The sequence below is a fragment of the Gossypium hirsutum genome, chromosome D07 (genome assembly GCF_007990345.1).
Source record: "Gossypium hirsutum isolate 1008001.06 chromosome D07, Gossypium_hirsutum_v2.1, whole genome shotgun sequence".
Lineage (NCBI taxonomy): Eukaryota > Viridiplantae > Streptophyta > Magnoliopsida > Malvales > Malvaceae > Gossypium > Gossypium hirsutum.
Window position 1 is genome coordinate 3,237,717 of NC_053443.1, and position 27,252 is coordinate 3,264,968.

The following is a 27,252-nucleotide window of genomic DNA, read 5'->3' on the forward strand; positions in this document are numbered from 1 at the left end:
TCTTAAGTGTCTATGTACCCGATTGGTCTCATAAATTAAAGTATAAGATACTTGAGGACAATATGTAGGTACTTGTTACAAGAACAAATACACTGAAGATGACTCACTATGAGAGTTTCATTTGGTATTTCACTTAAGTATCTATGAACATACTCTTGTATGTTAGTAGTGCAAATAATTCTCAAACCTATGACATTGACTTTCTTTTCTACGTTACTTTAATGCATTGCAAAACGAGTTCATAAGAACGAATGCTTAAGATAAGATGTTTTAAGTATGACATAAGTCATACAAAGGTGGTGGAGAGGTCCAAAAAAAAGATCAATCACCCAAGTGATACAAGGAAATATATCTAAAATGCCCTTGATCAAAAGTCCTTGGCCCAAGCAATTAATCTTAGTTAATACAATGAGTTGCAAATGAAGGTAAACATGATGCCGTGCTTTTAGCTTGTTTGAGAGGTATGATGAAAGGATTGAATACATAAAAATATTGAGCAATGAAATGTTTTATTAAAGAGTACTTTTGACTTTTTCAATAATTGGGGATCATAATTCGTTGCTAGATCTCACTTTGCAAGTATAATTATTTTTAATTGAAATGAATTATATTTATTTCCTGAACCTAATAGGTCGCACGTTACGAAAATTCTGGAAATTAAAACAAAAGAGACTTAATTGAAAAGTTGAATAAAGCTTTAGGGATTTATGGTCTAAATAGCCAATAATTGGTTAAAAACTCGCCCCTCCTGATAACATTGATGGTCAATTTTCCTTTGCGGCTTATTATGTGAAGGGACCCTTAAAAATAATTCAATAATTAATTAAGCCATCAGTCGAATTTAAGCAGTCAATTAAACCATCATCCTTTGGTTTTTGGACAGTAGCAAGTTTCCGACAACCAAACTCGATGGTATACGAAAGCAAAAGAAAAAAAGAAAAAGGGGTACATTAAAAATGTGTAAAGAAAATGATCCGGGTGGAATCCGTTAACAAAGCATTTTCGTTGCTCCATGATTGTTTGTTTCGATTAAAATCTTTGTTTTCGGACATTGAAGGAATTGGCAACACTGAAAAATGGGGTAAAATTTCTTGGCTTTAGTTCCCTCAAGGAAAGTCAAAACAAGGGTGGGGAGATAGTGGTTACTTAACATCTAATTCCGTTTCTAAATTGGTGATATTCACTTGTAGACCATCATGCACTTTTAAGAGTGAAGACACCATTGTTAGTAGAACTCCTAGCATTATTGGCAGAATCACAATTTGAAAAGGTGTGTAACTTTGAAGGAGAAATTTGTTATTATACCAATTAAAATTGTATACAATTGATAGAAAAATATTAACATCATGATTAATTATTCTTAGTTGCTCACTTTTGAAGTTGACAAAGATTAAATTACTTTGATTTTTTTAGAGGGACCAATTTGTTCAATTTCAAAATTGAGAGGGACTGGAAAAGTCTTTTTACCTAGAATGATCGAATTGAAAAATATGGACTAAATCTGTATAGTATATAACTAGTAGTTGAACTTAAACAAAAAGATTTAACTACTAATGTTTGGGTTAAGACTAAAATTTCAAAAAAAAAAAACACATGAACTAAACTTAACCAATTCAAAAAGTATAGGGACTAAATCCACAACTTAAAGAAAAGGGACTAATAATAAAATTTAACCAGAATTATTAGCTCTATGTACACTTGGCTTATTTCGTTCTTTGTCAACCAAAAAGTTATAATCCTGATTTGTGTGTGAGAGAGGATTTAAATAATTTTATAACATTTAATAAACCTTATTTTGATAGTCTTATTAAGCAAGCAAAACATCATTATTAAGTACCAGACACTAGGAATCGGCCTCTCAAAGCAATGCACTGCAGTGTCCCTTCTAATATGAAGCTTAGCAATAAAATCAGCTACTCTATTTGCATCTCTCGAAATCTTCGCGAATTTAACTTCTCACCTGCATTGACGAAGTTCTTGAATATTGCGAACAAGAGTAATTGAGTGAGGATCCATTGAGCTATCCGATATAAGCTGCACCACCATCTCAGAGTCACTCTGACAATGAAGATCTTCTTGTGTCCTCGCTGCCAAGCTAGTTTTAAACCATCTCATACCGCCAGCAACTCAGTTTGCAAAACAGAACCTGAACAAACATATCTACTATATCCAAGTAGCCAATTTCCATGGTCGTCTCTTAGCAACCCCACCAGCTGCTGCCCAAGAATGGTACAAGGCAACCGTTCCGTCTGTGTTGAGTTTGACCCATCCTGGGGGAGGTAAAGTCCATCTCTTGGAAGAATCATTACCATTCTGCTGTGGAGAATTCAGATGATAGACCTGCGTCACATTCATAGCCCAACTTGAGCAGTGTTTCAACAACTCATCAACACTACAAGAATCATCCTAAAAAATGACTTGATTACGCTGCTTCCATATCCGCCAGTATGTAATAGTAAATAAAGTTCCCCAGGGTATAGAATTAACAAACCGTCCAGAATTATTATCAATATCATCCAATAACCAATCATTTAAACTCAAAGAATAGAAATTTTGTTTTGCAGCAGTTGAAACAAGATTTAACCAAACTACTCTGGCAACTTGGCAATTACGCAAGGCATGAAGCACAGGCTCTTGATCAGCTCCACAAATTTGGCAAGTATCTGGAGTAAGATGTCATCGCCAATACGCATACATTTAATAGAAAAGATATACACATGTAGAAATCTAAGAATAATGACAATAATAAACTAATAATACCTCATCTGATCGAGATATATTTCACGGTTGAAATTGTATTAAAATCGAACTGCCACACGAAAGTGTCATAAAATAAGATTTTAGTTTCATTTTCGTGCGGCTCAAACCATGATAAAAGATATTAAAGTGTTGCCAAAACCCAGGTTTTAGGACACTGTAATATCATGCAATCACTCATAAGGCATCACTGCAATCAATCTTATTTTAACACCTTCTATTTCTGACTATATTTATACATTTCTAGAGGGGAAGAAAATGCAGCTTCAGAAAAGGAAAAATAATAATAAAACTCCAGTTAAAACAGAAAAATGGACGGCACACATAAATTACAACTGAAAATCAAAGAATTAAAGGAAAAACAACTAAAGGTGTTGGAATCCATGGGAGGTGGTAATGAATGATGAAGGAACGCAGAAAAAGCTGCAGGACATGGACATGGAATAAAAACGAAAGGCAAAGGTTGAGGCATTGGGTTTTGGAAGACCTTGAACCTCTGAATGAATTGCTAACCTATATAAGGGAAGTAAATGTGAAGGCACCTGAAGCCAGACTTTAGCATTGTAGGGGCTGCAAGGGCATCAGGCTTATCATATTTTCTTTGATGATGTTCTCTTTCATAGCATACTCTAAAAGTAATATGGATAAGTTCTTGATATTGAACAAATAAGAACCTTTATGTAGAAAATAATGATGTTTTTACATGTTCTAGGAAGTTTTTGATGAGAAAAAAAGGAACAATGGGGTGAATGGTTTAAGAGGCTAGTAAGCCATTGCTTATGTAGTGTAGACTGCATAGTATCGATGGGAAACACAGGAAACAAAGTAAGGTAAAGGCTGTAGCCAGTTCTTTATTCCCTCTTCTCAAATGAATTTTCTAGAATAATAAACAACATGCCAAGGGCATGGCAAAAATGATATATATACATGTATCCTTTCTCATCATCCCCCTCTTCTCACCTCCCATTACAATAGGAACAGAATGATGTTCAATGAATCTTACAGTTTATTCTTCTTAATCATGCTGATCAACAATAGGCAATAGCTTACCTCAGTCTGCATTCTACAATCCTGATACAGCTTCTGCCCCGCAAATGGCAATGTTGTGGAATCAAATCTTACAATGGCTCCTTGGCAACACTGAATTGTGGCTGTTGAACTGAGACACTTCGAAATAATTACAATGAAAGGAATGAAACTTGCTAAAATGTCAGAGGTTTGATTAAAGCTTAGTAGGAGTGAAACAAAAACATATCAATAGTTCAAAACTACCATGAAAATTATCTCTCTATCTATTTAGTATCATGATTTTGGAAAGCATGCTTACAATTTTATACCGAAAATCTCCAGGGGGAAAAGGGCCTCATCCTTTGGCTGGCCATTGTGAAACATTTCTATTACCATCCCTCCACCCTCTCCCTCCACTCATATGCATTTACCATTCTTTGATAACCAACAAGCGCAAAGCAAGTATAACAGTTCAATGAAATGATCAATGATATCCGTGCAGTAAGATGTGTAAAACAGGTTGATGATAAGATAAGAGATATTATAAGTAGATTGAAAATGGAACATAAAGTCTAACAAACAGCTTTTATTTCATAATTCTTTGATATTTAAGAAGTATTCTGTCAATTCTGAACAACCAAGACCATATAACAAACCAGCATATTTCTCAGTCGACCAACTAAAGAAGTTTTCTTTGATTTATTAGAGAGTATTCTATCCATTCTCAACACCAAGACCATATAACACACCAGCATATTTCTCGGCCGAACCACTAAAGAAATTTTCTTTCAGTTTCATGAATGTACAACAAGTAAGCAAACTATCTGAACCAGCTTGGTGACAAATACCAATCCTCTCCACTTCTAACAGCTCTGCAAGCTTGTTCAACCCACCATGTAGGCTATTGCAAAACTTCATCAGATGCTTGATATCATATAGAGTCGGGAAATAAATCTTAATCAAACTAAAGAACCCTGTCTGTGTTTCAGGAAGATTCTTGCAAGTGAGCAACTTAAGCAAATACCCAAAATCGTAGCCGCTATGAAAAGTCACCCAATGCACATTATCATTCAAAACAATCCCAGACGACATTAACAATTCACTGAAGTCATGAGCACTAATGCCCTTTTCTTTGTTCTTCTGAAAATCAATGCCACTTTGAGACAAAAGCTCAATGGAGTCATTAGCATAGACATCCTCATTAGGATCGAATTCGCGGAAATTGAATTGCCAAACACAGTATTTATCAGTTCCACAAGTAGGCAAATTCCCTTTGGCATCAGAGAAAGTAAGACCCAACTGAATCAGTTTCAAAAGATCAACATTTGCTTTCAAGGTTTGGTAATTGTAATCAAAACTGCTCTTGAAATTGCCTATTGGGCGTAGAACAATGCCCGGGAACTCAGTGTCCATAGCAATGAACGGGTAATCATCCACAATATCTCGAATTAACTCGAATTCACAATTCAAATTCTCGTCCCAAACTTCCCTTATGTGAATTGATTCACTTTTCGGCAAAATCGACATCTTCCTTCGGAAAAAAAGAAAAAAAAAGTAACAAAGCTTTGATTTCTCGAACAACAATATAAAGGGAAACAAAAAAACCAATTCTCCAGAATCTGCAAATAACAACATAAAAAACCATTAAGTACGCATTTCTCCTTATCAACAGATAACAATAACCCATATCTTGAAAATCCAATCAAAGCCTTTAAATTTCAAAAAAAATAGAAAGAAAAAAATGGATAATGAAGGTAAAGAACATGAGATCTTACCCTGGAAAACGTTGCAGCTGAGGGCAAAAAAATATATAAAAATGAGATTCGAATCGAAATCTGTAGGGGCTTTAGAAAGATGAAATGAATGACGGTAGGAGGAGGGTTTATGGATTCTTTTTTATGATTTTTTTTCTTTTTTTGGTTTTCTTAAAGAAAATGACAAATTGAAATTTTGGGGGCGTATAAGTTTTCCTTTCTTCTTTTTTTGTTTTAATAAAAATGGAATTTTATGGGATGAAGAAGATAAAGAAAGCTTTTATCCAAAAGCCTCCCTGTGCTTCACATTGTAACAGCATCAACATTGAAGAGATAAAATCATGAAGTGAGAGAAGAGAGAAAGACCAGGCGCTTTATATGACGAAGCTTTTATACCTATATACTTTTTTCACTTGCCTCCTCTGTTGCTTTCACCTTCCGCCATCGTATCGTTTCGGTTTTTATGTATTTATTTCTATTGCACTATGTTTATGGATATTATTTATTATTTATTATTATTTTATATTTATTTTTGTTATATGGTGGTATAGTATATGGAAGGTCCAATCCTACAAGGTACAATTCCACTATCCGACGTAAACTATGGTGATATAATCCTCGTGCCACTTTGCTTTTGGAGTCTGGGCTTGTCAAGCCTTGCCCCCTTGCCCTTGCAGGCCAAACTCAACAAGTTTGGCCCGAATATCACGCTTTCAACTAATCATTGCATCCTTGAGACCCATACAATCTAAAGAAAATATATTGGGAAAATCCCTAAAGACACTCATCATCACCCATCACATGCAATAACTCACTCGGCTAGTCTCTTCTCGCCCACCTTTAAATTCTCAAAAATTTAATTTTGTTTAAAATAAAGTGAAATGTTTAAAAATTAATAATATAATTTTAATATAACTTTTTTATAATTTAAAATTTATATTTATTCAAAAATATAATTATATTCCATAAATAATTTTTTAATCAATAAATTAAACAAATTTTATAACTTAAAATTTCAACATTTAATTTTTGAGTTTATCCAAAAACCACTTTTGAAAAATCTTGATTTTATTTTCTTTAAATAAATAATAGATGAAGTAAATTAGAAAGCACTGTCAAAATTGCTTTCATAGCTCAGTTGGCTAGAGCACCCGTTTAGCAAGCGGGAACTCTTGAGTTCGACTCTCAATGAAAGCAATTTGCCTCCTTTTCTCATGGCTATCCCCTTTTTTTTTGGGATTTTCTTCGTTGACAAATTCGCTATACTCTGGCCGTCGTCGGCGTTCGCAACCGCCATCAGAGCTCTAAAATTAAAACCCTAAAACCCAATTTCTCGTTAAACCAAATCCCTAATTCACCCTCTTTCTCCTTCCCCGCTTCCCTGCCGGCGGAGGCGATGGCGGAGCCACCGGAGCCGAGTCTCGCGACTGTTACCTCAAGATGTACGCTGTTAAAAAGCCCGACAAAGTCGACCCGAATGAGCAAAGGTTCGGTAAGTGACTCAATTGCGCTTTACCGAATGAACCCTTAAAAGAACCTTGCGTCATTGATAAACTAGGCAATATTTTTAACAAGGAAGCTCTTGTTCAAGCTTTGTTGGGCAAGAAGTTTCCCAAAGGGTTCAGACATATTAAGGGTTTTAAAGGTAAGATTAATATTAAGTTGATGGTGCCGTGTTTCAGTGCCCGATTATGGGGCTTGAATTTAATGGGAAGTATAAGTTTTTTGCATTACAGAACTGCGGGCATGTGGTTAGTGCTAAGGCTTTGAAAGAGGTGAAGTCATCAGCTTGCTTGGTTTGCCATAAGGAGTTTGTGGAGTCTGATAAGGTGGTGATTAATGGGCGTGAGGCGGAGGTAGCTGCTTTGCGGGAGATGATGAAGGAAGAGAAAGCGAAAACGGTGAAGGGGAAGAAGAAAAGAGCGATGGATGTTCTGGATGGGGAGAAGGGCTTTAAGGGATTGAGTAATGGTGAGATGAAGTTTAGAGCTGCGGATGCGGCACAGGCTCATGCTACTAAGCAAGTATATGCTTTGATATTTACCTCTTCGAAGAAGTCCGATTTTAAGGAAACTTTTACGTGCAGATCACTCCCACTCGGTCGAAACTGATGATAGGCTGGTATTATTCTCTATTCTATGCTAGTTCATGAAGGGAGAATATTGATGTTGTTTGAGTTGTATTTTTAGGTTCTTATATGTATGTGTGTATATATATTGAAACTGAATTTAGATATACTTGTTTAACCTAATTTTAGTAGGTATGTAATTTCGATTGATTGTGTAGTGTATTTTGGTAGACACCGTTGAATTTGGGCTTTGGTCCTCAAACATGGAGGAAAAGAGGAATGGGTGTTGGGGATCGGGAGAAGGGCTTTAAGGGATTGAATAATGGTGGGATGAAGAAGTTTAGAGCTGCGGATATGGTGCCAGCTAATGCTACTAAGGAAGTTTATTCTTCCATATTTTACTATTTAGAAGAAGTCGGATTTTAGGGGAACTCTTACGTGTAGATCACTCTGCTGGGTTGAGACTGATGGAATGGTATGATTCTATTCCAAATTTTTGGGTTCTTATACATGTTGAAATTGAATTGTAATATACTTGTATGAACCTAATTTTAGTACATATATAAATTCAATTGATTATGAAGTGCATAACATGCTTTGTTGCTTGCTCTGATATGATGTATTTTGGAAGTTGTTTTTCAAGATAGGCCTTCTGATAACCTTCAGTGTTCTTCTACCTAGTATATCTTATTGTTTTGTTAAATGATTGGAATCATGAAATATTCAAATTAATCATAGTATATAACGTATCCTTACAGACCTTGGCTAAATGAAAATTAAAGCCTTCTCTCCCTAGAAGCTATTGATTTCAGCAGAAGTGCAATCAGGTCGGAGAAATAATCAAGGCAAGAGATAGACGAGTCCTGGCAATCCCTAGGAAGTCTCATGAAAGGACCTTGGTATATGTGGAATGGAATAACATGTCAAGTCTAAAGCATGTAAGTTTGTTTCATAAACTAAAGTATCAGTACGAATTAACTTATACATGATGCAGATGCTCTAACCTTTTTCTAACATTTGAACATTTAAGTGAAGCTCAGAAGGTAAAACAGGTAAATACCTGAGGAGGATAGTTGTTTATATGTGCATGTGCACACACATATGATCACTTTTTAGGGACCACTTAAACTGTATCGAATTGAGCTTACAAGAATTGGCATTTCTTCAATCACAGACAGGCAAGCCAATTTGAGTGAAGACTCTGGATTGCAATTCTTGAATGTTTGTGTAAACAATCAAGTTTTTAATGGTTAAATCATCAATTAACGAGTATTTTATGCCCTTTAACCCCCCCCCCTTTTTCTTTTTGAAGTAATTCACACAACTTAAAAAAAGACAGCTTTAGATATTCTTTATTCATCTATATAAATTTGTTTCACCATGGACATAAACTCTATCCAAAGTATATGACATCATTTTAGGCCCATAAAAGGTTAAATTTTTTTTTCATGATTAGGTGAACAAAGCGTCATCATTTAATCCAGTGACATACTATACCTAATATCTTCCTTTGATCTCTAGAATCAATTTAGTTAAAACCTTCAGCTGTACTTCTCCAAATATTAATACTGAAATGAATAAAAAAATCTGCATGTTTACGGGTTAGACTATATTTAAAGTATAAGGATTCGTTCGAAATTTAAAAAGATGTGAGTAAAAATATTATGTCTGAAAAATGAGTTTATGTAGAAAGTACAAATATGGAAAGAATAAAAGTAAAATTGATGAAAATTCAGCCTTTTCTTGAGTTTTTAGAGACCTATTTATATCCTCTCTTCAATTTGTAACCATTTGAGGTGGTTGGAGATTATTTGTAGTTGTTGAAAGTATTAAATTCATGTATTAATGACAGTCTGCAAGTAGGGGTACTGATATCTACAAGGGTAGTATTCGTATCTTGAAGAAAAATAGCCATTAGAAGTGCATGAGTATCGATAATACTATACCTTTCTAGATAGTATTGTGTTTACTGATTTCCAATGTATCGATACCTAAGACTGGGAGGATACGTATCAATACATTCTTGTTGGATATCGATGCTATACCCCTCTAGAAAGTGTTATTAGATACTATTTGAAGGGTATCAAAACTTACTAGCCACATATTGATACTTAATTTAAAAATTGCTTGAAAATGGTGCAGAAACATTTTTGAAAGGTCTTAAAAGTACTCAAAACACTTAATACTTGAAAATTTTTTAAGGATAATCAATTGAATTTTTTTCAAGTTTGATTATTGAAATATTTAAAAATAAAGAATAACAAAAATTAATCTCATTAACATAAATAAAAATAAAGTACAGAAATGGTTTCAGATTTCTTGCCTTGGATCAAGTAGAGGAGAAGAGAAGTATCCGTTATTCTAATTTGTTTAATTATATGTAGGTATAATTAAAAAAAATTAAAATTAGATCACAAAACCCCCTTTAACTAGAGAGTTAAACTAGTTGTTAACTAAGGTTAATAGTCATTATTAACATGAAGAATATTTAATGGAATCTGTCCATTGTAGTAATTTAAATACTTTTTTTTTTGAATTAAACAGGACCAAAACCTAATTTTTCAACATTGTTCTCTACTTAATTGAATTTTGATGCAGCAAATAATGGTTCTAGATTATGTTTTTATATATTGGATTGCTTTTTATTCTATGTTTAACATGCATAAAACACGTGTCATATTTCCATAAAAGTATTGCAAGTTCAAGAGTTATTTCATTTGGGTAAAATACTATACATTACTCAATTATATATTTTTTTGTCACTTAACTATAAAAAATTACAAAATGACCACTTGATTATTAGTATTTTTTTTAGTTACTTAATTATAAAAAGTTAAAATATGGTCACCCAACTATTCAATTTTATCTTTTTTGGACACCAGCCGACTAACATAAAAATAGAAACACCCAAAAATCTAAGATAATTGGGTGATTAAAAAAGACAAAATTGAATAATTGAGTGATTATTTTGTAATTTTTTATAATTAAATAATTATTTTGTAACTTTTCAATACAGAGAAAAATATAATTTAAAAAAATCAAGGAAAAAGATAATGAAAATATAATTTAAAACAATGGGTAGAAATATTTGAATGATTGTTGTGATCATTGGTCAAATTAATACAAAATCCACCAAACAGGGAAATAAATGCCAGTTTATTTTTTTGTGTGTAGCTCCTCAAGGTTGAATAATAGATTAATTAATGGGCGAATTTGGGTTGATTAGCAATGGTCCACTCAAGGAACCATATGTATGCAGCTATCTACCACCTACACTCAAAAATACTTCGTGGTTTAGAGCTTAAGATCCCAAACCACGTTAGTCAGTCCGTACGACTAGAAGGTTTACTCGAAAAATATGAGAGTTTAGATAAAATTATAAAGTTGAAAAATGAATTTGAACAAAAAAAAAAGACATGTTTAGAAAACGAACTTGGTCTCGGGTAAAGTTTTTTTTTTTGCCTAGACTCGGCTCGAATTTTTAGTAATAACAAAATCTCTTGCTGCTTTTGCTATTGTTTTCTCGCTATTTTGTTGGTAATGTTTGGATATTGTATAATACTTGTTTTATTCTGAATTTTGCTACTATTATTTTCACATATCTCAAGTATAAAGACTTTTTTTAATTTGTTGAGAAATATTTATTTTAATATTTTTAGTGTATTTGATGTATCATAATTTTTAAAATTTTTATATAAAAAAATTAATACGAGTCGAGCTGAGTTCAGATTTTAGTATTTTTATCCAAATCGAATTTGGGCAAAATTTAGATGCATTTTTGAGCTTGACCCATAGACAACTTTACACCACACCAACCACTAATATAAATTTACAGATATCAATTATTTAAATATGCATTACTTATTTAAATAAAGGATACGAATTAGAATATTTGAATTTATTGATATAAAATATCTACAATTTACAATTTATATATTTCTATGATATAAAATATTAATATCTTCCCTCCATGTTTTTGTGGGATTTCAACTTTTAAATATTAAATAAAATTTTTTGAAAGTAAATTTTTGTTTCCCATTTTCAACTATTAAATATTAAATAAATAATTTTTCCAAGTTTATTAAATATTTATTTTTAAGCTCCACGTTTTTATTGGATTTCAACTTCTTCCTCTTTTTTCAGTCAAAAAAGGAGAGTGTAACTCTTAACACAATCCTAAGATAGGGAGGTCCAAGAGTTTCGGCGAACAAATAATAATAAATGAATTGACCCTTCATTATTTTTTAAATTAAGAAAGCTTTTTCAACTATTAAATATTAATTTTTTAACTCCATGTTTTTGTTGGATTTTAATTTTTTAAATATTAAATAAATTTTGTGTGTGTGTTTTCAACCATTAAATATTAAATAAATAATTTTTTGATAAAAGTTCTCCAAAATTTAAATGTTTATTTTTTTACTCCACGTTTTTGTTGGATTTCAACGTTTACATCTTGAATAAAAGATTTTGAAACTAAAAAAAAAAATTCTATTTTCAACTATTAAATATTAAATAAATAAATAAATATATATTTTTGGTTTAACACTACAAGTTGACAACCATTGGATAGGGAGTTCCAATAGTATCAGCTAACAAAAAATGAGAAAGACCATTAGGTGGGGAAGAAAAAACTGTTATAGAACGTTGTGTAAAGCATAACAAGAATATCAATTTTTGTAAAAAAAATTACGGTTATTTTTTATACGATAATTTAAAAATATAAAAGATGGTGAAAGAAAAAAAAAGGAACTTTTGATTTATTTTTTTTGATGTGTCGTACAAATGAAATTCAACTATTATTTATAAGAGATCTCTTGACTCTTCATAAAAATAATTATTCAATAAATATCTACTTAAATAATTATGATTATTTGTTAATAATCAATTGACATGACTTTGGTTACTTTTAACTTTTTATTTGTTCCAATAATGATGAACGTGGTCCCAACTGCCATCAACGTTAATCTTCTAACAACCACCTCAAAGTCCGAACATTTGTCAAGTTCATAGCTAAACTTGGATAAAAAAAATTTCAGCTCTAATATAAAAAAAATGTGATTTAACCTTTTCTTTTATATTTATATTTATATTTATATTGAATTGAAATTTTTTATTAAAATGATATATTATTAAATAGTAAACCGCATATTTGCCATTTAAAATTTTTAAAATTAATTATTCAATATTTAAAGTCCTTATTAAAGTAAAAAAATAAGTTAATCGGTTTTTTATTAATTTAAATATTGACTAATTTTTGTCAAGATTGAAAATTTTGAAATTGTTTTTCTTTATTCAGATATTCGAGGAATAATAGTATTTAATTTTATTTGATTAATTTATGAATAAGGCTTAGTGCAGTGCCAAACACCTAACTGGGGAAGGGGGAGACTTGGGGGGGAAGGGCACAGTAATCTATGCAGGATAGAATCGATAATATAAGGTATGGCAATGATGAGGATAACATTTTTCTGGTAAAAGGAGAGGCCCTTCCATAAGGACCTACTCATTAATTCCTTACTTTAAATTCAGTTTTGTAGTTGTCGTGCAAGTTTCATATGTGAAGATAACAAAATTTTAGCTCCCATGCAATTGGGAAGGTACTTAAAAACATTTGCCGAATCCTAAAAATAGAAACCATTTCGACAGGTTCAATTTTCTTTCCTATTATCTGATCATGTCTAAACTCTAAATTTGTTAACTTAGTCCCTGCAAAAACAGTCCAGGGACAAAGAATTAAAGCTAAACAGTTTTGAGTACCCACATCTATTGCTGCTATCTCTTTTGTTTTTAATCAGATGATATAAAAAAGGAAAGGCTAAGAACATGTGAAGGGCTGAATCCAAAACGACAAAAACGAGGCTAAACAAACGTGTTAATTTTGTAAGCGAACGAGTGGTCAGCAAGAATGAACGTGACGTAGTAAAGAAAAGGTTCTAGGTTAGAAACCATGTTTACTTGTAACTTGGCACATTGTGAACCACCTAACCCCAAACTCTTTTCTCCAAAGTAGCTGCAACCAAGGCAAGGAGTGGCTCACCTTCTCCCTATATATATGCAGGCATATATCTAACTCACACCAGACACTCCATTCTTTTCTCTGGTTCTTCAGGAAATCCAGAAAAACAAAAGTAGATTTTTTCTTGTTTTTGATAATGGCTGGGACTGGTTTGTTTGCAGAGATATTGGATGGAGATGTTTACAAGTACTATGCTGATGGAGAATGGAAGAAGTCTTCTTCAGCCAAAACTGTTGCCATTATTAATCCAACTACCAGAAAAACTCACTACAAGGTTCAAGGTTATACAGCTAAACTTTGAAACTTTTTAAGTTTGTTTCTTCTGCTAAATTGCTTTGTTGTTTTCTTTGTGTTTGCTATATAGTTGTGAAATCTGCAGCATGGATAGAACTGTACATAGCTTTAAACCAAGGCTAAATAGTTGATTAAATAAGCAAATCTTAGCATTAGCAGTTAACGGATAACTTTGAATAAAATGAAATGTTAGTTAAGAATGGCTTATTGTGAACTTATGAAGTTAAATTATTGATGGTGTTGAAAATAGCTTGTACACAAGAAGAAGTGAACAAGGTCATGGAATCAGCAAAAACTGCACAAAAGTCTTGGGCCAAGACTCCACTTTGGAAACGAGCTGAGCTACTTCATAAAGCTGCAGCCATCCTAAAGGAACATAAAGCACCAATTGCTGAGTGCCTGGTTAAAGAAATTGCAAAACCAGCCAAAGATGCAGTTACCGAGGTATATCATTGTCTATGAACTTGTTTAGTTCAAAAGTGAACAAAAATCAATTTAAGACAAACTGGTTTTTCATCTGATTTCTTGAAGGTTGTAAGGTCCGGGGATCTGGTTTCTTACACTGCTGAAGAGGGAGTTAGGATTCTTGGAGAAGGAAAATTCTTGGTATCTGATAGTTTTCCAGGGAACGAAAGAAGCAAATATTGCCTCACTTCCAAGGTAAAGTTTCATTGTCTGCAATTATATGGTTTCTAAACATGACACACTTATTGGTTCATATTTTGTATGTTTTGATGATGTAGTTCATGATGTAAAGTTGCATTTTAACTGCAGATCCCGCTTGGAGTAATTCTAGCCATTCCACCATTCAATTACCCTGTCAACCTCGCCGTTTCGAAAATCGCACCAGCTTTAATTGCAGGAAACTCCCTTGTACTCAAGCCACCTACACAGGTATTTGACAAAACACCAAGCTGATAACATAAGTTGAAATGAACTTTAATCGAACGGGATGGTTCTTCCTGTAGGGTGCTGTTTCAGCTCTTCATATGGTGCACTGCTTTCACTTGGCTGGCTTTCCCAAAGGGCTCATTAGTTGTGTGACAGGGAAAGGCTCTGAGATTGGTGATTTCCTTACTATGCATCCTGGAGTTAATTGTATAAGGTAATTCAAGTTCATCTTGTGGACTCCATTAGCTCCCCATTGATCATCCCATTTGTAACTTGTAATCTCCTTTTGCCTAGCTTCACTGGTGGAGACACTGGTATTGCTATCTCAAAGAAAGCAGGAATGGTCCCTCTTCAAATGGAATTGGGAGGAAAAGATGCTTGTATCGTACTCGAGGACGCCGACTTAGATTTGGTTGCTGCAAACATAATAAAAGGAGGATTTTCTTATAGGTTAGGGGCGGAAAACACTATGTTACATTGATTCTTTTCACTTCTACTACACATTATTATTATCTTTACTCTTTTGGTCCAACAACTATGACAGTGGCCAAAGATGCACTGCTGTTAAAGTTGTGTTGGTGATGGAATCTGTTGCGGATGTTCTGGTGGACAAAGTGAAGGCAAAAATTGCAAAGTTAACGGTTGGACCACCGGAGGATGACTGTGATATCACTCCGGTTGTGTCGGAATCATCTGCAAATTTCATAGAAGGGCTGGTCAAGGATGCCAAAGAGAAAGGAGCTACATTTTGTCAGGAGTACAAGAGAGATGGCAATCTTATATGGCCATTGTTGTTAGACAATGTTCGGCCTGATATGAGGATTGCATGGGAGGAACCTTTCGGCCCGGTTTTGCCAGTTATAAGAATCAACTCCATTGAGGAAGGAATCCACCATTGCAATGCTAGCAACTTCGGTCTCCAGGCATACACACATACATAAAAAACTTATCAAATTTCCCAACATCATCTTTTCTCCCATGATAATGAAAAAGTACATGCAACATTGCAGGGATGTGTGTTCTCTAAGGATGTCAACAAAGCAATATTGATTAGTGATGCAATGGAGACCGGGACAGTTCAGATTAATTCCGCACCAGCTCGAGGACCGGATCATTTCCCATTTCAGGTAAATAAAATCACCATGCTTGAAATAAAGCTTTTTTCTTCATGTATCAGCAAAAAACTTGAAACAAAATGCTGTGCTAACAGGGTTTGAAAGATAGTGGAATTGGATCACAGGGAGTTACCAACAGCATTAACATGATGACAAAGATCAAGAGCACTGTCATCAATTTACCAACCCCATCTTACACTATGGGTTAGTATTGCCAATCAGGGAATACAAACATACATACATACATAAATATAAATTAGTTAAAATCTTAGCTAAGATGGTAAATATGTATGTTTGAAGATTAGTTGCATATGATGTTTAGTGAATAAGAATAATGGAGACAGAGAACTCAGCAACCAGTTTATGTTGGTTAGCTGATGAAGAAAAGGACAAAAATGATGCAGGCAATGGAGGACATTCCAAATTATGAGGACGTGAAGACGGCCTCCCATCTCTCATCATCATCATGATTCATGCATCATTGAATGATTCATGGTTTTGCAATTGGGCAAGGATTTTGTCTCCATTCTTCAAACTATTACAAATATTTCTTTGTTTGTTGTACTCCACTTGACAGTCTTAGTGTGGGTTTGGATGGGCGATTGGGTGCGGTGCGGTGCGTTTAGCTTACTTTTTGTCTCACGCTACAGTATCGCTACAGTATCTAATTTCACCGCCACTGCTGTTTTTACACTAACCGCAGGTAAACGCACCGCCCATCCAAACTCACCCTTATCCAACAAAAAAGGTGTCACACCCTTTGCCTAAGCAATTTCAATTGATTCAAATAAAAACACAGCTGCTTTTGATCTCAACGTCTCCAATTACTTTCGGATATAAATTGGTTAAATTGTATTCTAGGTCACCCAACTTCATTTAAATTTCTTTTTAATCACTTATCTATCTCAACTAGTTATGTTAACTTTAAAATATAATGAAATGTCAAATTAAAAATTTATATAATAATAAATTTAATTCTTAATATTTACTCATCATCAAGTTAAACATGTTTTTTTAAATAAAAATATCCAACCGTAATTTACAAACATTAATAGAGTTAGGAATCTTGCTCAAGCCCTAGCCATGAAGAAGGCAATGAACCCATCATTCGGCCTAATCAGGCTTAGATCTAGCCATTTAGAAAGCTTCATTCTAAAAAAGAAATAATAGGAAGCTTTTTTTATTGGTATCTTTGAAGAGAGAAAATGAAAGATAATCATTTATAATATATATATATAAAAGTGCGAGTTTGAACAAAAAATTAAATTAATAAAAATATATTTTTTTTATTTTTTAAAGTTTCACATTTAAAAATAAAATAATTGAAATAAAATAGAAATTGTGATAATTATACATTTATAAATAATTATAATTTATTAAAAATTAAACTTGTAAAAATTACACATTTAAAATAATTATAATTTAATTTAAAATTATTAATTAAAAAAATATTGTGCTAATTGTATCTAGAAAAAGTTATGCTAATTTTATTGATATAAGATAAAGTTATTACTGGATAAAATTCTAAATATCTTAATTATCACTTATTTAATATTAAATTTAATTATTTTTATTCATGTTACTTTTCGATTAAATTGATAAATTAATATATTCTAATTATATTCAAATAAGAAATATTATTTTACATTTATTACTACAATTAAAATTAAAATATTTGAAAAATTAATTAAATATTAAACGTATAAAATCACATACAATGCATATAACATTATTAAAAGCTAATGTTTTTAAAAGCTTGAATTAAGTAGGTTAAAACACTATTGCCCCGACCCATAAAAGAAAATTAAATACCCTCACATGGCATCACTTTAATATTTTTTTTTATTCATACCTATTTTATGATTTATATTCGAGATTCGTGATTATCTCTCACCATAATATTATCTTTAAATTATGATTTAGTTAATAAATTTGCATATTAAAAAGATACAACATTCATTTGTACTCATATTTTATTGAAGTTCCATTTTTTTCTTGGTTTTTAGTTAAAGTCCCTTTGTGGTATTAGAAAGGACTATGAAATACTGTTAACCAATTTAAAAGATGTAAACCTTTACCAAACAAGATTTATTTTTTTAATATTTAATTGAAAAAAATGAAAACATATTTCTTAGTCGGAATAAAAATTAAGTGTTAGTATAATTTTCTCGAGAATTAGGTCCATTTTGGTATCTATAATTTTTTTATCTACTTTGGTTATTAAATTTGACAATTAGATTCATTTTTATCCCTGAACTTGGATATTGTCTAGATTTGATGATGTAACCAATATTACTAGAATAAAACCAGATTAAACAAACCAAGAATTGATGTATATAACGATCTAAACAAATAGGTTGAATCGGTTAACTCGAAAATTGCTTGAAATTGTTAAATATCGAAACTAGGACAAAAATTGAAAAATGAACGTGTTGAACCGGTTTAATAAAACAAATTTGTTTTTAAATTCTTTGAGATGTTTATGATTTTTAAATTATTTATTTATTTATTGTTGGTCTATCGGTTGAACCGATCAAACTGGTTGAATCAGGAATTGATTGTCTGACCTGTTCAACTACTAGTCTAGTTATTAAAACATTGAATATGACACTCTATCACTTGAAAATTTATATAAATTTTTAAATTTTCAAGTGATGATATGACCCAATCTCAAAGTGTCAAATCATCAAACTTTTATATTTTTCAAGTTTAGGATCAAAATGGGTCTAGTTATCAAATTCAAATATTAAAATAAAATATAAATAACAAAGCAGACGTGGTTACCAAAATTACAAATTATATAAAAACTAAAAATTATTTTAAAAAATGCTATTAAAATTCAAAATTACTTTTTACCAAATCTGGCTTTAATATATTTTTTCAAAGTATATTTTTTTTAAAAAAATTATGTAACGTAGACCCTTAAATTACAAATTTTTTATTTTGAATGCTGAAATTTTTTATAATTAATTAATCCAAAAACTGATAAATGGAAAATTTGGAATCGCTAAAGAAAGTAAAAAAAAGAAGATTTGGAATCGCTAGCTTTAGCTAATAGATACAAGAGCCTCATCACTGATCATACCAATAAATAGTACTATATCAGATCTGCTAGTATCAGCATATATAGTAAGTAGGATCATATCTGATATCCCTTGTTAACTCAACCCCTGTACGTAGGCTTCCCTACTCCATACCTATTACCAAAATAAGGAGCAGGGCGATATGAACTCAAGTCTCTTATATATAATATATCTCAGTTTTAAGTGAAATGGAACTTGTGTTGAAAGAAGATGGTTTGTCAGTCGTTTTAGTGTGTGTATATGTGTATATGTGTATATATGTGTGTGTGAAAATTATTACTAAATGTAACTGTGAGAAAAACATGGAGGTTTATACTCTTTAAAAAGGCTGCAACCCCATGTTTAGTGGAAAAGTAGGGTTCTCTTCTCCCAGTTCACATATTTACATATATCTGCACGCATTTTAAGAGATGAAGAAACAGCATAGGCACTAAAAAGTTGTACATAGTGCTCCACTAATTAAATGTATAAATAGATTGTATTGTTGATTTTGCAGCAAAGTCCGGCATGATTATGAAGTTCATTGTCAGTTAGCTCACCACTCACCAGTCGTCTGCATTAATCTGCAAACCCACCCAAAGGCCCCCCTCTCTCCCACTTGCATAGAGTACTGTTGCTATATATGTCTCTGCTGGGAAAAGTAAGAGAATATATATAATATTTATGAAAATGGTTTTGAGAGTTTATGGTGGTATAAAATTTCTGACGGTAAAACAAAATGAAGTTTGTTTGCCGGAAACAAAAAAAATATATTTAAAAATATAAATATGAAGTAACCACTTGTCCAGTACTGGTACTGTAGCCTTTAGTGGACATCTGTGGTTGCAATTGCTAAAAAAAGGGATTGCGCTATTTGCCTATGTATGTATAGTTGGACCAAACAAGAAGTACTATTACAGTCAAGGCCTAGCTAGAGATGCAATAATAGTGCTCGGTGCGGTACAAAAAGTACCTAGAGCTAGGATAGCTGATTTCATTGGTTCATCACTTGTTCACCGGTGTATTGTAATGTATATCATTTTATCCACGCTTGTAATTTTTTATTATCATCTTAGCCATACTACTCCAAGATGATAGCAAGCAAGAGCACTTTTTAAATGCATTTGGGAACAACATTTTTTACTGGAAAAGTTAAAGGAGGTAATCTTGGAATAGTTCCATATCAGGAAAATTGGGGGCTAACCTTAGATTAGAAAGTCTTGGAGAGTATGGTTTGAACTTTGAAGCTTTAGATACGAAATTAGTTAAGAAGTTGGATTCTTAACTTTTCTATGGAACATAAGTGCTTCATCTCCCTCTCCTTGTTGAACAAACAATGCATTTATGCTGGAGTGTGCAAAGTAGCACACTTCTTGCCAAAATATGTTATACGAGTGTAACTTTCATATAATTATATATTATTATACTTAAAACCTGTGTAACTTCACTGCCATTATTTACGTCAAGTTAATTTATCTGACTTCGCTAACCATTATCCTTAATAATCTCTCCTTCATAACCACTATTAGAGGGTTATAAATAAGGGACTGAATGTATATTTGGGACTTTTGATTCTTTGACAAACTTATGTATACTCTAAATTCTCTCTGTAACTTTCTTCCAACAATTGTAACAGCCATCGCTGTTTACTTTTCTTTACTTCCATCCCACCACTTGCCACTACGACCATCTCTCTACGACCCTTCCTATTATTAAATTGTATGTTCCCATCACCAAAAACAAAACAACTTGTGCTATTTGCGTGTATATATATAGTTGGGCCAAACAAGAAGAAATATTACAGTCAAGGCTAGCTCAAGATGCAATAATAGAGTCAAGTAGCTAAAGCTAGGGTAGTGGTTTTCATTTGCTCACCATGCAACAGTATATTGCAATGCTATCTCTAATTTATCTACTTAAGTGTATATTTAATTAACCTTATATGAATAAGTAGCATTTTGAATTTTTTTTTTACTTCTTTTGCTTTATTTAGCTAAGTTGATATCGCAGGCATATTTAATAATTGTGGGACAAATGTTGTAAAGTAACCATGTTCATAAAAGAATACAATCCAATTAAACAAGAGGATCCCTTTCTCCCAAAACTTGAAATGTAGAATAACATGTAACTAGAAAATCTCAATAAAATTTATTGTTGAAATGTATTTAATGTAGTATTCATGAATCAAATTGGATATGTATGACATCAAAAGTGTACATGGTTGGATTACTTTCTCTTTTGCATGTGTGATAGAAGTCACAAAGCTTATTTGGCCCATAAATTAGGGGTAAAGTCATAAAAAAATTCAAGTTAATGGAGGAGGATCGTCAGATGAGGAGACTATGGTGTAACACCCTTCACTTATCTTAAGGTACAATACGTATGAGAGGTGTTACCTAAGCACTTTCAAACTAAAATCAAAGTTTTCTTTTAAATAAAACACCATTTGATAATCATATAAAATTTCTTTAAAACAATTCCTAACATTCAAGAAAGAATAAAATATAAATTAAAATTATTGGACACTGAACACATGTTAGGATCCATTTAAAATGTAACCAAATGTTTAGGGTTTTTCAGGCAGTGGTATGTAAAATTTTACTATAAATTATAGCTTTGAACAATCTAAATAAAAACATAAAAGTAATGTAAAGCATTTTTGAAGGCTTTAAAATTAGCTTTAAACCATTTTGAGTCAATTTAAAGGTGTTTGGAGATGTCTGTGATCATGTACGAGCTTTGGAGGGCTCATTTTCGTCGAAACAGTGCAATAACATTGTTAGGACCCTAGGTATCAGTACCTAAGGCATTGGGTTCTAGACCCTTGGCTCCTGGGATCGAAAAATAGACCAAAAACACCTTAAAATATTTCCTAAACATCATCGTATCATTTCCACATATTCTCAAGAATTAAAAATAAATTTCAAAACTCATTTAAACATTTTCGTATCATTTCTAAACAAGCGAAGGCTCACTTGTGGGCATTTTTCAAGTGTTTCTCGTAGTGCCACATGTCGTTGCCATATAGGATATAACAATTGTCCTTCTAGTCAAAAGGTAGGTTATAAAGTTGTCAGCCTTGAGACCATTCTGTAGAAGAACTTCATAGGTAGTTAATCAATTGGGGGCATGGTGATGGCTGACTTAGGAAGTGTGCTAAGCACGTTGTTGAAGATGAAAGGTTGCCTTGGAGCTTTTAGAATATTCGTATTAAATGCAAAGTTGAACCAACTGCACCAAAAGAGTCAAAGCAATGATGAATGGCAATTTTTCGAGAGATACATGTCTAAGTCTAAAGATGAAGAAATTTACCATTTTGGAAGAAATCTTATATATTGTCATCTTCCTTATCCTTGGAACCATTTCTACTGCTGTACTTTTGAAATTTTCTTTGGTACTTTTCTTGTTGAGTTGTTGTTCTAATGTTGTTTGGATTTTAGTCATTGCTTTCTTGGTTTCGAGGTTGTTTGCTCAAGGCTTTTGAGGTGAAATGTTTTTATTTTTGCATTTTTTTTTTACTTTTTTCACATTCTGCTGTTATTCATGGCTAGGAATGTTGAAAAAATGGGCTTGAAAAACACAGCAAAAAATAGATTTGAGAAAAAATTAGAGTTAAGATAATTATTTTAATATTAAATTAATAAAATCCTATTAAAATAAGTATTAAATTATATTAAATATTAAATCTATTAAAATAATAATATTTTTGAAATAATTAATTTGAAATCAAATTATCCAGTAGAGTTCTGGTAGGAGTGTGATTCCTCCATTGCTCAACTGTCGAAGGACCACCTGTCGGCCATCGAAATGTTGTTATTGCCACCGCCAACACCGTCGTGTCTGGTGGTGCCATCGTAGGTGCAACACCCTCATGGCACCCCGAGCTAGTCCAGTCCAGGCTAGTGACAGCCCGATTGGCCCGATCCTTCCATTAGTTGGACCGTTGGTCCATTTTCACATGCCTGACCTGTTTCGACCAATTTCTGGGTCTCGATCTCGGTTTTGAGTTCTGAGGCTTAATTACCGATTGGGTCAATTGTCTGACTTAAAAATTAATTTTCAAAAATATCATATTAATTTTAATTAATTTTATTTTACTTGATCAAAATTAAATTTTCAAGAAAATTCTTTAATCAAATTCTTTAGTTAAAAAATTCTCACAACCGCCTAATTTAATTCAACATTGGATAAATCAACTCAATTAAATTATTTCTAAAGTAGTAGAATTTTCTCTTGATTCAAATGCAACCCGATTCAACTTTTGTTGAGCTAGTGGAGAAACCAATCGAACATATACAATTAGGCTCTAGTAATTGTAATTATGTCCAAAAGCATCGTTCTGATAATTCGCAATTTACTTAATCATAGAATCAGTTCACAAGAAGTATCACGATTGGAAACTCCTTATTGTATACTATTTACGAAAGCAACTCACCCAACTACTTTGTCCAATGACCTTGTCATGTGTGTGTTACCCTCATATAATATCATTGATTCCTTTGAGTTAAATCTGTTCACTCAATACAATCATATTTTATCTCATTGTCGCCATTATGTTTTCTTAATGATTAATATGACCACTGTCAACAAATGACTGTGATAAATTGCTCGTTCGAGAACAAACAACCTGTGGTCACGTTCCAAACAATGTCAATGACAGGATATTGTTAACTTTTTAATCGAGCTATGAATTCTATTGTTACTAGTAAAGTGAAGTCATACATAAGCCATGTGTATGGTCATACCGGCTATGAGCTCAATCATCTTTAGAGCATAAGCCTCCACTTATATCAAAACACATAAGTTACATGTGTATGGTCAATGACTAACTCAGGATTTAAGTAAATTACACCATGAACGTCGCAAGTGAATCAATTCACAAACAAATTCAAAATTAATTCAATTTGGGTCCAGTCCAATGTATCATTCTTCCAATGAATACATTTATGTCTCTACCCGTGGAGTCAACTGCTCCGATAGCCAAGACTAGTCATATTCTCAATTGGAATTGTAGACGACATAATAATCCTTCTAAAAATTAAATCAAATGCTCACTTTGATTTTTTTACGGGATTACAAACTTGTTTAGATTATCCACTGAAGTAAGTTGTCTTTCTCGCAATGTAAACGCTCTTACAGTGTCACTTATTACCAATCTAAATTTAGACAATCAATGAGCTAATATTTACTTCTCACAAATTTGCTATGTATGAAAAACATGAAAAATAGAAACATAAAAGATATAATAGTGAAATGTGAAATTAACTTTATTTATTTATTCATCGTTCAAATACATAAAAAATAATTATATGTTTATTACCATATGGACACATTTCCTGATAAGGAATAACAAATAATTTGTCATTGGACCACCGAGGAGTGTAATAAAAAATTGGCCAACTACTTGAAAGGAATTGGAGAGGAGGAAAATGAACCCGTAGTTAGTGCTTCCTATGAATGTACCTCTACAGAAATGAGAAGGTTGCTAAGGTGTCGGGGGTTGCTTACAAGGCATCATAAATATGATTTCAATGTTTCAGATGGGTCTCATCATCTCAGCTTAGCTTTCAAACTCAATTATAGTGATGAAATAAATTCGATCTCCTCATTGATACACTTTAGATAACATCATAAATTGCGTAAAGTAATTAAAAATATAAAAGAGCACAAATTGTACTAAAGTATTTTTGCCCGCAAGAGAGAGTTGTCTCGCATTCCAACTATGCAATATACTGCAAACCTTTTCAACCACAAGCCTTAAAATATTACTCATTATTTTACCATGAAATAAAGACATTCACAGATATGTTCCGGTGACTTTGTACCCTTTGAAATCTAAGTAGAATTACATTTAATTGTAATGTAATTTTTTAAAATTTGCTACATTAATTTTTTATTTATATCGTTTGTCATAAATATACATAAATATAAGTATAATCTGATTTTCTTAAATAAATACAATATGAATTGATTGAAGAGTAATTACAGTTCATCTTGTGTGCGCTGGCAAGATATTGACTTGGGGTGAGTTTGGATGGGCGGTGCGTTTACCTGCGGTTAGTGTAAAAACTGCGGTGGCGGTGAGATTAGATACTGTAGCGATACTGTAGCGTGAGACAAAAAATAAGCTAAACGTACCGCACCGCACCCAATTGCCCATTCAAACCCACCCTTGGATTGGTCCCATTGGATGTCAGATCCACTCAACCTCCTTTTCTTTTGGGTTAGAAATTTGTATGAATTAAAGGATTTTAAATAAATAATACTGAAAAGGAAAGAAAATGATAAAAATTAATTTTTATATTTTAGATTAAAGAGTAAGTTAATGTTTTCTCTTAAAAATTGCATCTATTTGTATCGTTAAAACTTGACATAATTGACAGAATAACCAGATAGTGATATGTGGCATGTCATGTGTACCTGTTGACGTATGAAGATCAATTTTTAATAGTATAAATCGATAAAATTTTTAATAGAAAGATCAGTTTGCTTTTTAATTTAACATATAATGACTTATTTATCTATTTTTTGAGTAGAGAGAGAAAAATGCAATCTAACTCTTAATACAGAGTTTCATTATACTTTTACCCTTTTTATAGCATGTCTGATATTTAGTTATATGGTAGGCATAGCTTTCGCGCTTAGAGGAAAGGTTGGGAGTCCTGGGGGCAACCATTTAAGAAAAGGAAATATTTTGTAATTTTTATTTTAAAGTATTTTTCAATTTTTCAATTTATATAATTTTTATATTCTCTGTGAATGATGATTAAAATAGTAGAATATGTAAATGTTAAGATTTAAATTTATTATTATTTTTAAAAAAATATGAATAAATTAATAAAATGTTTAAATATTACGAACTAAAATTATTATTAAATCAATTAAAAAAGTAACGTTGACATTCCGCTAATGATTATTCAACATAAGAGTGACTAAAATATTGAATGTAAATAAATTTAATGATGAATTTAAAATCTTTATAATTGGATGACCCAAACGAAAACAAACTAATACTTGATGGTCAAGAGGTGCAATTTACCCTATTAACTGTCATTATATTTTGAATTATAATTTAATTATCAAAACAATTAATTATTAAATATATATTAATTAGATGTCTTTTGTACTGACTTCCAACAAAACCACATCACCGACAAAAATGACCCTCTTATGATGATTAATCCCATGGCCCAAATCACAGCCATAATCATATTCCATTTATTACCTTCCACGTGTCGGATTCTTAATTCTATCCAATTGAAGATTGACACGCGGTAAGACTGTCTGTCTCTAGTCTCTATTTTGTTCTTATCTCCACCTATCATTTTATCCTTTCTTCGAAAAAAAGCAGACAACAGGCTTATGGCAAGCCAAAACAAATAAATAAATGAATAAAAATATTTTTATTAAATGGATAATATAAAATATATATTTATAAGAAATTTAATCAATTAATTTAACACTAACTTCTTCCAATGTTTTTAATAATGTAGTTTTGATTCTTGAAAAGAGATTATTTATTTTAGCAAATAAAATAATTTTGTTTTATTCAATTTAATTTATAAGTTACAAAATTTATTTTATAATTATTGCTTCAACGTATAATGATAAAATACATTATGTTTGATACAAATTCGAACTTTAGCAAAAAAAATTATTTATTAAGGAAAATGATAACTATTATATATATTTTATCATTTTATTTTTATAATATAAACATAAACATAAAAAAGTATTTATGTTTTTTTCTAGATTAATAAAACATTGAAAGCATTATAAATATAAAGAGATTTAAATTAAAATATATATTATGAGAATATGCATAACTAAAATAAAACAAAATTCCAACTTAAAATCTTAAATTTATCTTATCATTAAGTTAAAACTTTGTTGCTAATAAGTAAATTAACTTATCATTGGTATAAATATCTATAAGAAAAAGGTTAAAAGAACTATTGATTTCAAAAATATATAAAATTTATAAAAATATTTTAACTTAAAATAAATTTTAAAAAACCAAATATATCGAAGGGATTTAATTTCAAGACATGCACACGCTATGTTCAAAAAAAAGAGTTGATTTAAAACTTATATGTTAACTTAATAATTAGGATATTTATCCTATCATCTGATCTGAATTCGAATCGTCCTAATTTATAATTTATAAAAAATAATAGGCCTAAATAAAGCATAAAATATAAACTTTTTTTTTTAAAATGAATTCATAAAAAGATAACTTTTAAAAAGTGGCTCGATTTGTTTTTTTTATTAAGAAGTTTGCATTTAT

The 27,252-nt window shown here is 31.7% G+C and overlaps 4 protein-coding genes and 1 non-coding gene across 13 annotated transcripts; 3 read left to right on the forward strand and 2 right to left on the reverse strand.

The window, feature by feature from the left end:
- Positions 1-1,642: 1,642 nt before the first annotated feature.
- LOC107953801 (uncharacterized) lies at positions 1,643-4,225 on the reverse strand. Its single transcript, XM_016889212.2, has 3 exons — positions 4,085-4,225; positions 3,808-3,916; positions 1,643-2,340 (listed from the first exon to the last, which is right to left on the reverse strand). Exons 1-3 carry the CDS (start codon positions 4,159-4,161, stop codon positions 2,164-2,166), a joined length of 363 nt encoding a protein of 120 aa, XP_016744701.1. The 5' UTR covers positions 4,162-4,225; the 3' UTR covers positions 1,643-2,163.
- A 99-nt stretch (positions 4,226-4,324) lies between these two features.
- Positions 4,325-6,001, reverse strand: LOC107953800 (probable CCR4-associated factor 1 homolog 7). 2 transcript variants are annotated; one of them, XM_016889210.2, is made up of 2 exons: positions 5,541-6,001; positions 4,325-5,384 (listed from the first exon to the last, which is right to left on the reverse strand). In XM_016889210.2, exon 2 carries the CDS (start codon positions 5,290-5,292, stop codon positions 4,480-4,482), a length of 813 nt encoding a protein of 270 aa, XP_016744699.1. In that variant the 5' UTR covers positions 5,293-5,384; positions 5,541-6,001; the 3' UTR covers positions 4,325-4,479. The 2 variants fall into 2 exon arrangements, with proteins under 2 accessions (XP_016744699.1, XP_016744700.1); XM_016889211.2 differs by having other exon boundaries at positions 4,325-5,296; positions 5,541-5,969.
- A 304-nt stretch (positions 6,002-6,305) lies between these two features.
- Positions 6,306-8,859, forward strand: LOC107953799 (uncharacterized). 7 transcript variants are annotated; one of them, XR_005915913.1, is made up of 4 exons: positions 6,634-7,164; positions 7,256-7,640; positions 7,819-8,062; positions 8,346-8,859. XR_005915913.1 is itself a non-coding variant. In XM_041097073.1 (4 exons), the coding sequence occupies exons 1-2, from the start codon at positions 6,916-6,918 to the stop codon at positions 7,628-7,630; spliced, it is 471 nt and encodes a 156-aa protein (XP_040953007.1). In that variant the 5' UTR covers positions 6,643-6,915; the 3' UTR covers positions 7,631-7,640; positions 7,806-8,062; positions 8,346-8,859. The 7 variants fall into 7 exon arrangements, 3 of the variants coding, with proteins under 3 accessions (XP_040953007.1, XP_040953006.1, XP_040953005.1); XM_041097073.1 differs by having other exon boundaries at positions 6,643-7,011; positions 7,806-8,062; XM_041097072.1 differs by having other exon boundaries at positions 6,643-7,011.
- Positions 6,643-6,716, forward strand: TRNAA-AGC (transfer RNA alanine (anticodon AGC)). Its single transcript has one exon. It is a non-coding gene; the product is annotated as a tRNA-Ala (tRNA).
- Positions 8,860-13,564: 4,705 nt separating the features above from the next.
- Positions 13,565-16,718, forward strand: LOC107953798 (NADP-dependent glyceraldehyde-3-phosphate dehydrogenase). Of its 2 annotated transcripts, XM_041097074.1 has the most exons (10): positions 13,660-13,884; positions 14,148-14,341; positions 14,429-14,557; positions 14,672-14,791; positions 14,866-15,002; positions 15,083-15,238; positions 15,333-15,711; positions 15,799-15,915; positions 15,999-16,107; positions 16,308-16,718. In XM_041097074.1, exons 1-10 carry the CDS (start codon positions 13,740-13,742, stop codon positions 16,331-16,333), a joined length of 1,512 nt encoding a protein of 503 aa, XP_040953008.1. In that variant the 5' UTR covers positions 13,660-13,739; the 3' UTR covers positions 16,334-16,718. The 2 variants fall into 2 exon arrangements, with proteins under 2 accessions (XP_016744696.1, XP_040953008.1); XM_016889207.2 differs by having other exon boundaries at positions 13,565-13,884; positions 15,999-16,718.
- Positions 16,719-27,252: the final 10,534 nt, after the last annotated feature.

What these genes read in the sequence shown, in the direction of transcription:
- LOC107953801 (XM_016889212.2), bottom strand. Translation starts at nt 4,161, where the DNA reads ATGGTAATAGAAATGTTTCACAATGGCCAGCCAAAGGATGAGGCCCTT. An exon ending in GAGATTTTCGGTATAAAATT is followed by an intron (nt 3,917 to 4,084) that starts GTAAGCATGCTT and finishes GAAGTGTCTCAG; the next exon opens with TTCAACAGCCACAATTCAGT. An exon ending in ATTGTAGAATGCAGACTGAG is followed by an intron (nt 2,341 to 3,807) that starts GTAAGCTATTGC and finishes AATGTGACGCAG; the next exon opens with GTCTATCATCTGAATTCTCC.
- LOC107953800 (XM_016889210.2), bottom strand. Translation starts at nt 5,292, where the DNA reads ATGTCGATTTTGCCGAAAAGTGAATCAATTCACATAAGGGAAGTTTGG.
- LOC107953799 (XM_041097071.1), top strand. Translation starts at nt 6,916, where the DNA reads ATGGCGGAGCCACCGGAGCCGAGTCTCGCGACTGTTACCTCAAGATGT. An exon ending in CCCGAATGAGCAAAGGTTCG is followed by an intron (nt 7,012 to 7,255) that starts GTAAGTGACTCA and finishes TTTGCATTACAG; the next exon opens with AACTGCGGGCATGTGGTTAG.
- LOC107953798 (XM_041097074.1), top strand. Translation starts at nt 13,740, where the DNA reads ATGGCTGGGACTGGTTTGTTTGCAGAGATATTGGATGGAGATGTTTAC. An exon ending in CCTGGAGTTAATTGTATAAG is followed by an intron (nt 15,003 to 15,082) that starts GTAATTCAAGTT and finishes CCTTTTGCCTAG; the next exon opens with CTTCACTGGTGGAGACACTG. An exon ending in CGGATCATTTCCCATTTCAG is followed by an intron (nt 15,916 to 15,998) that starts GTAAATAAAATC and finishes CTGTGCTAACAG; the next exon opens with GGTTTGAAAGATAGTGGAAT.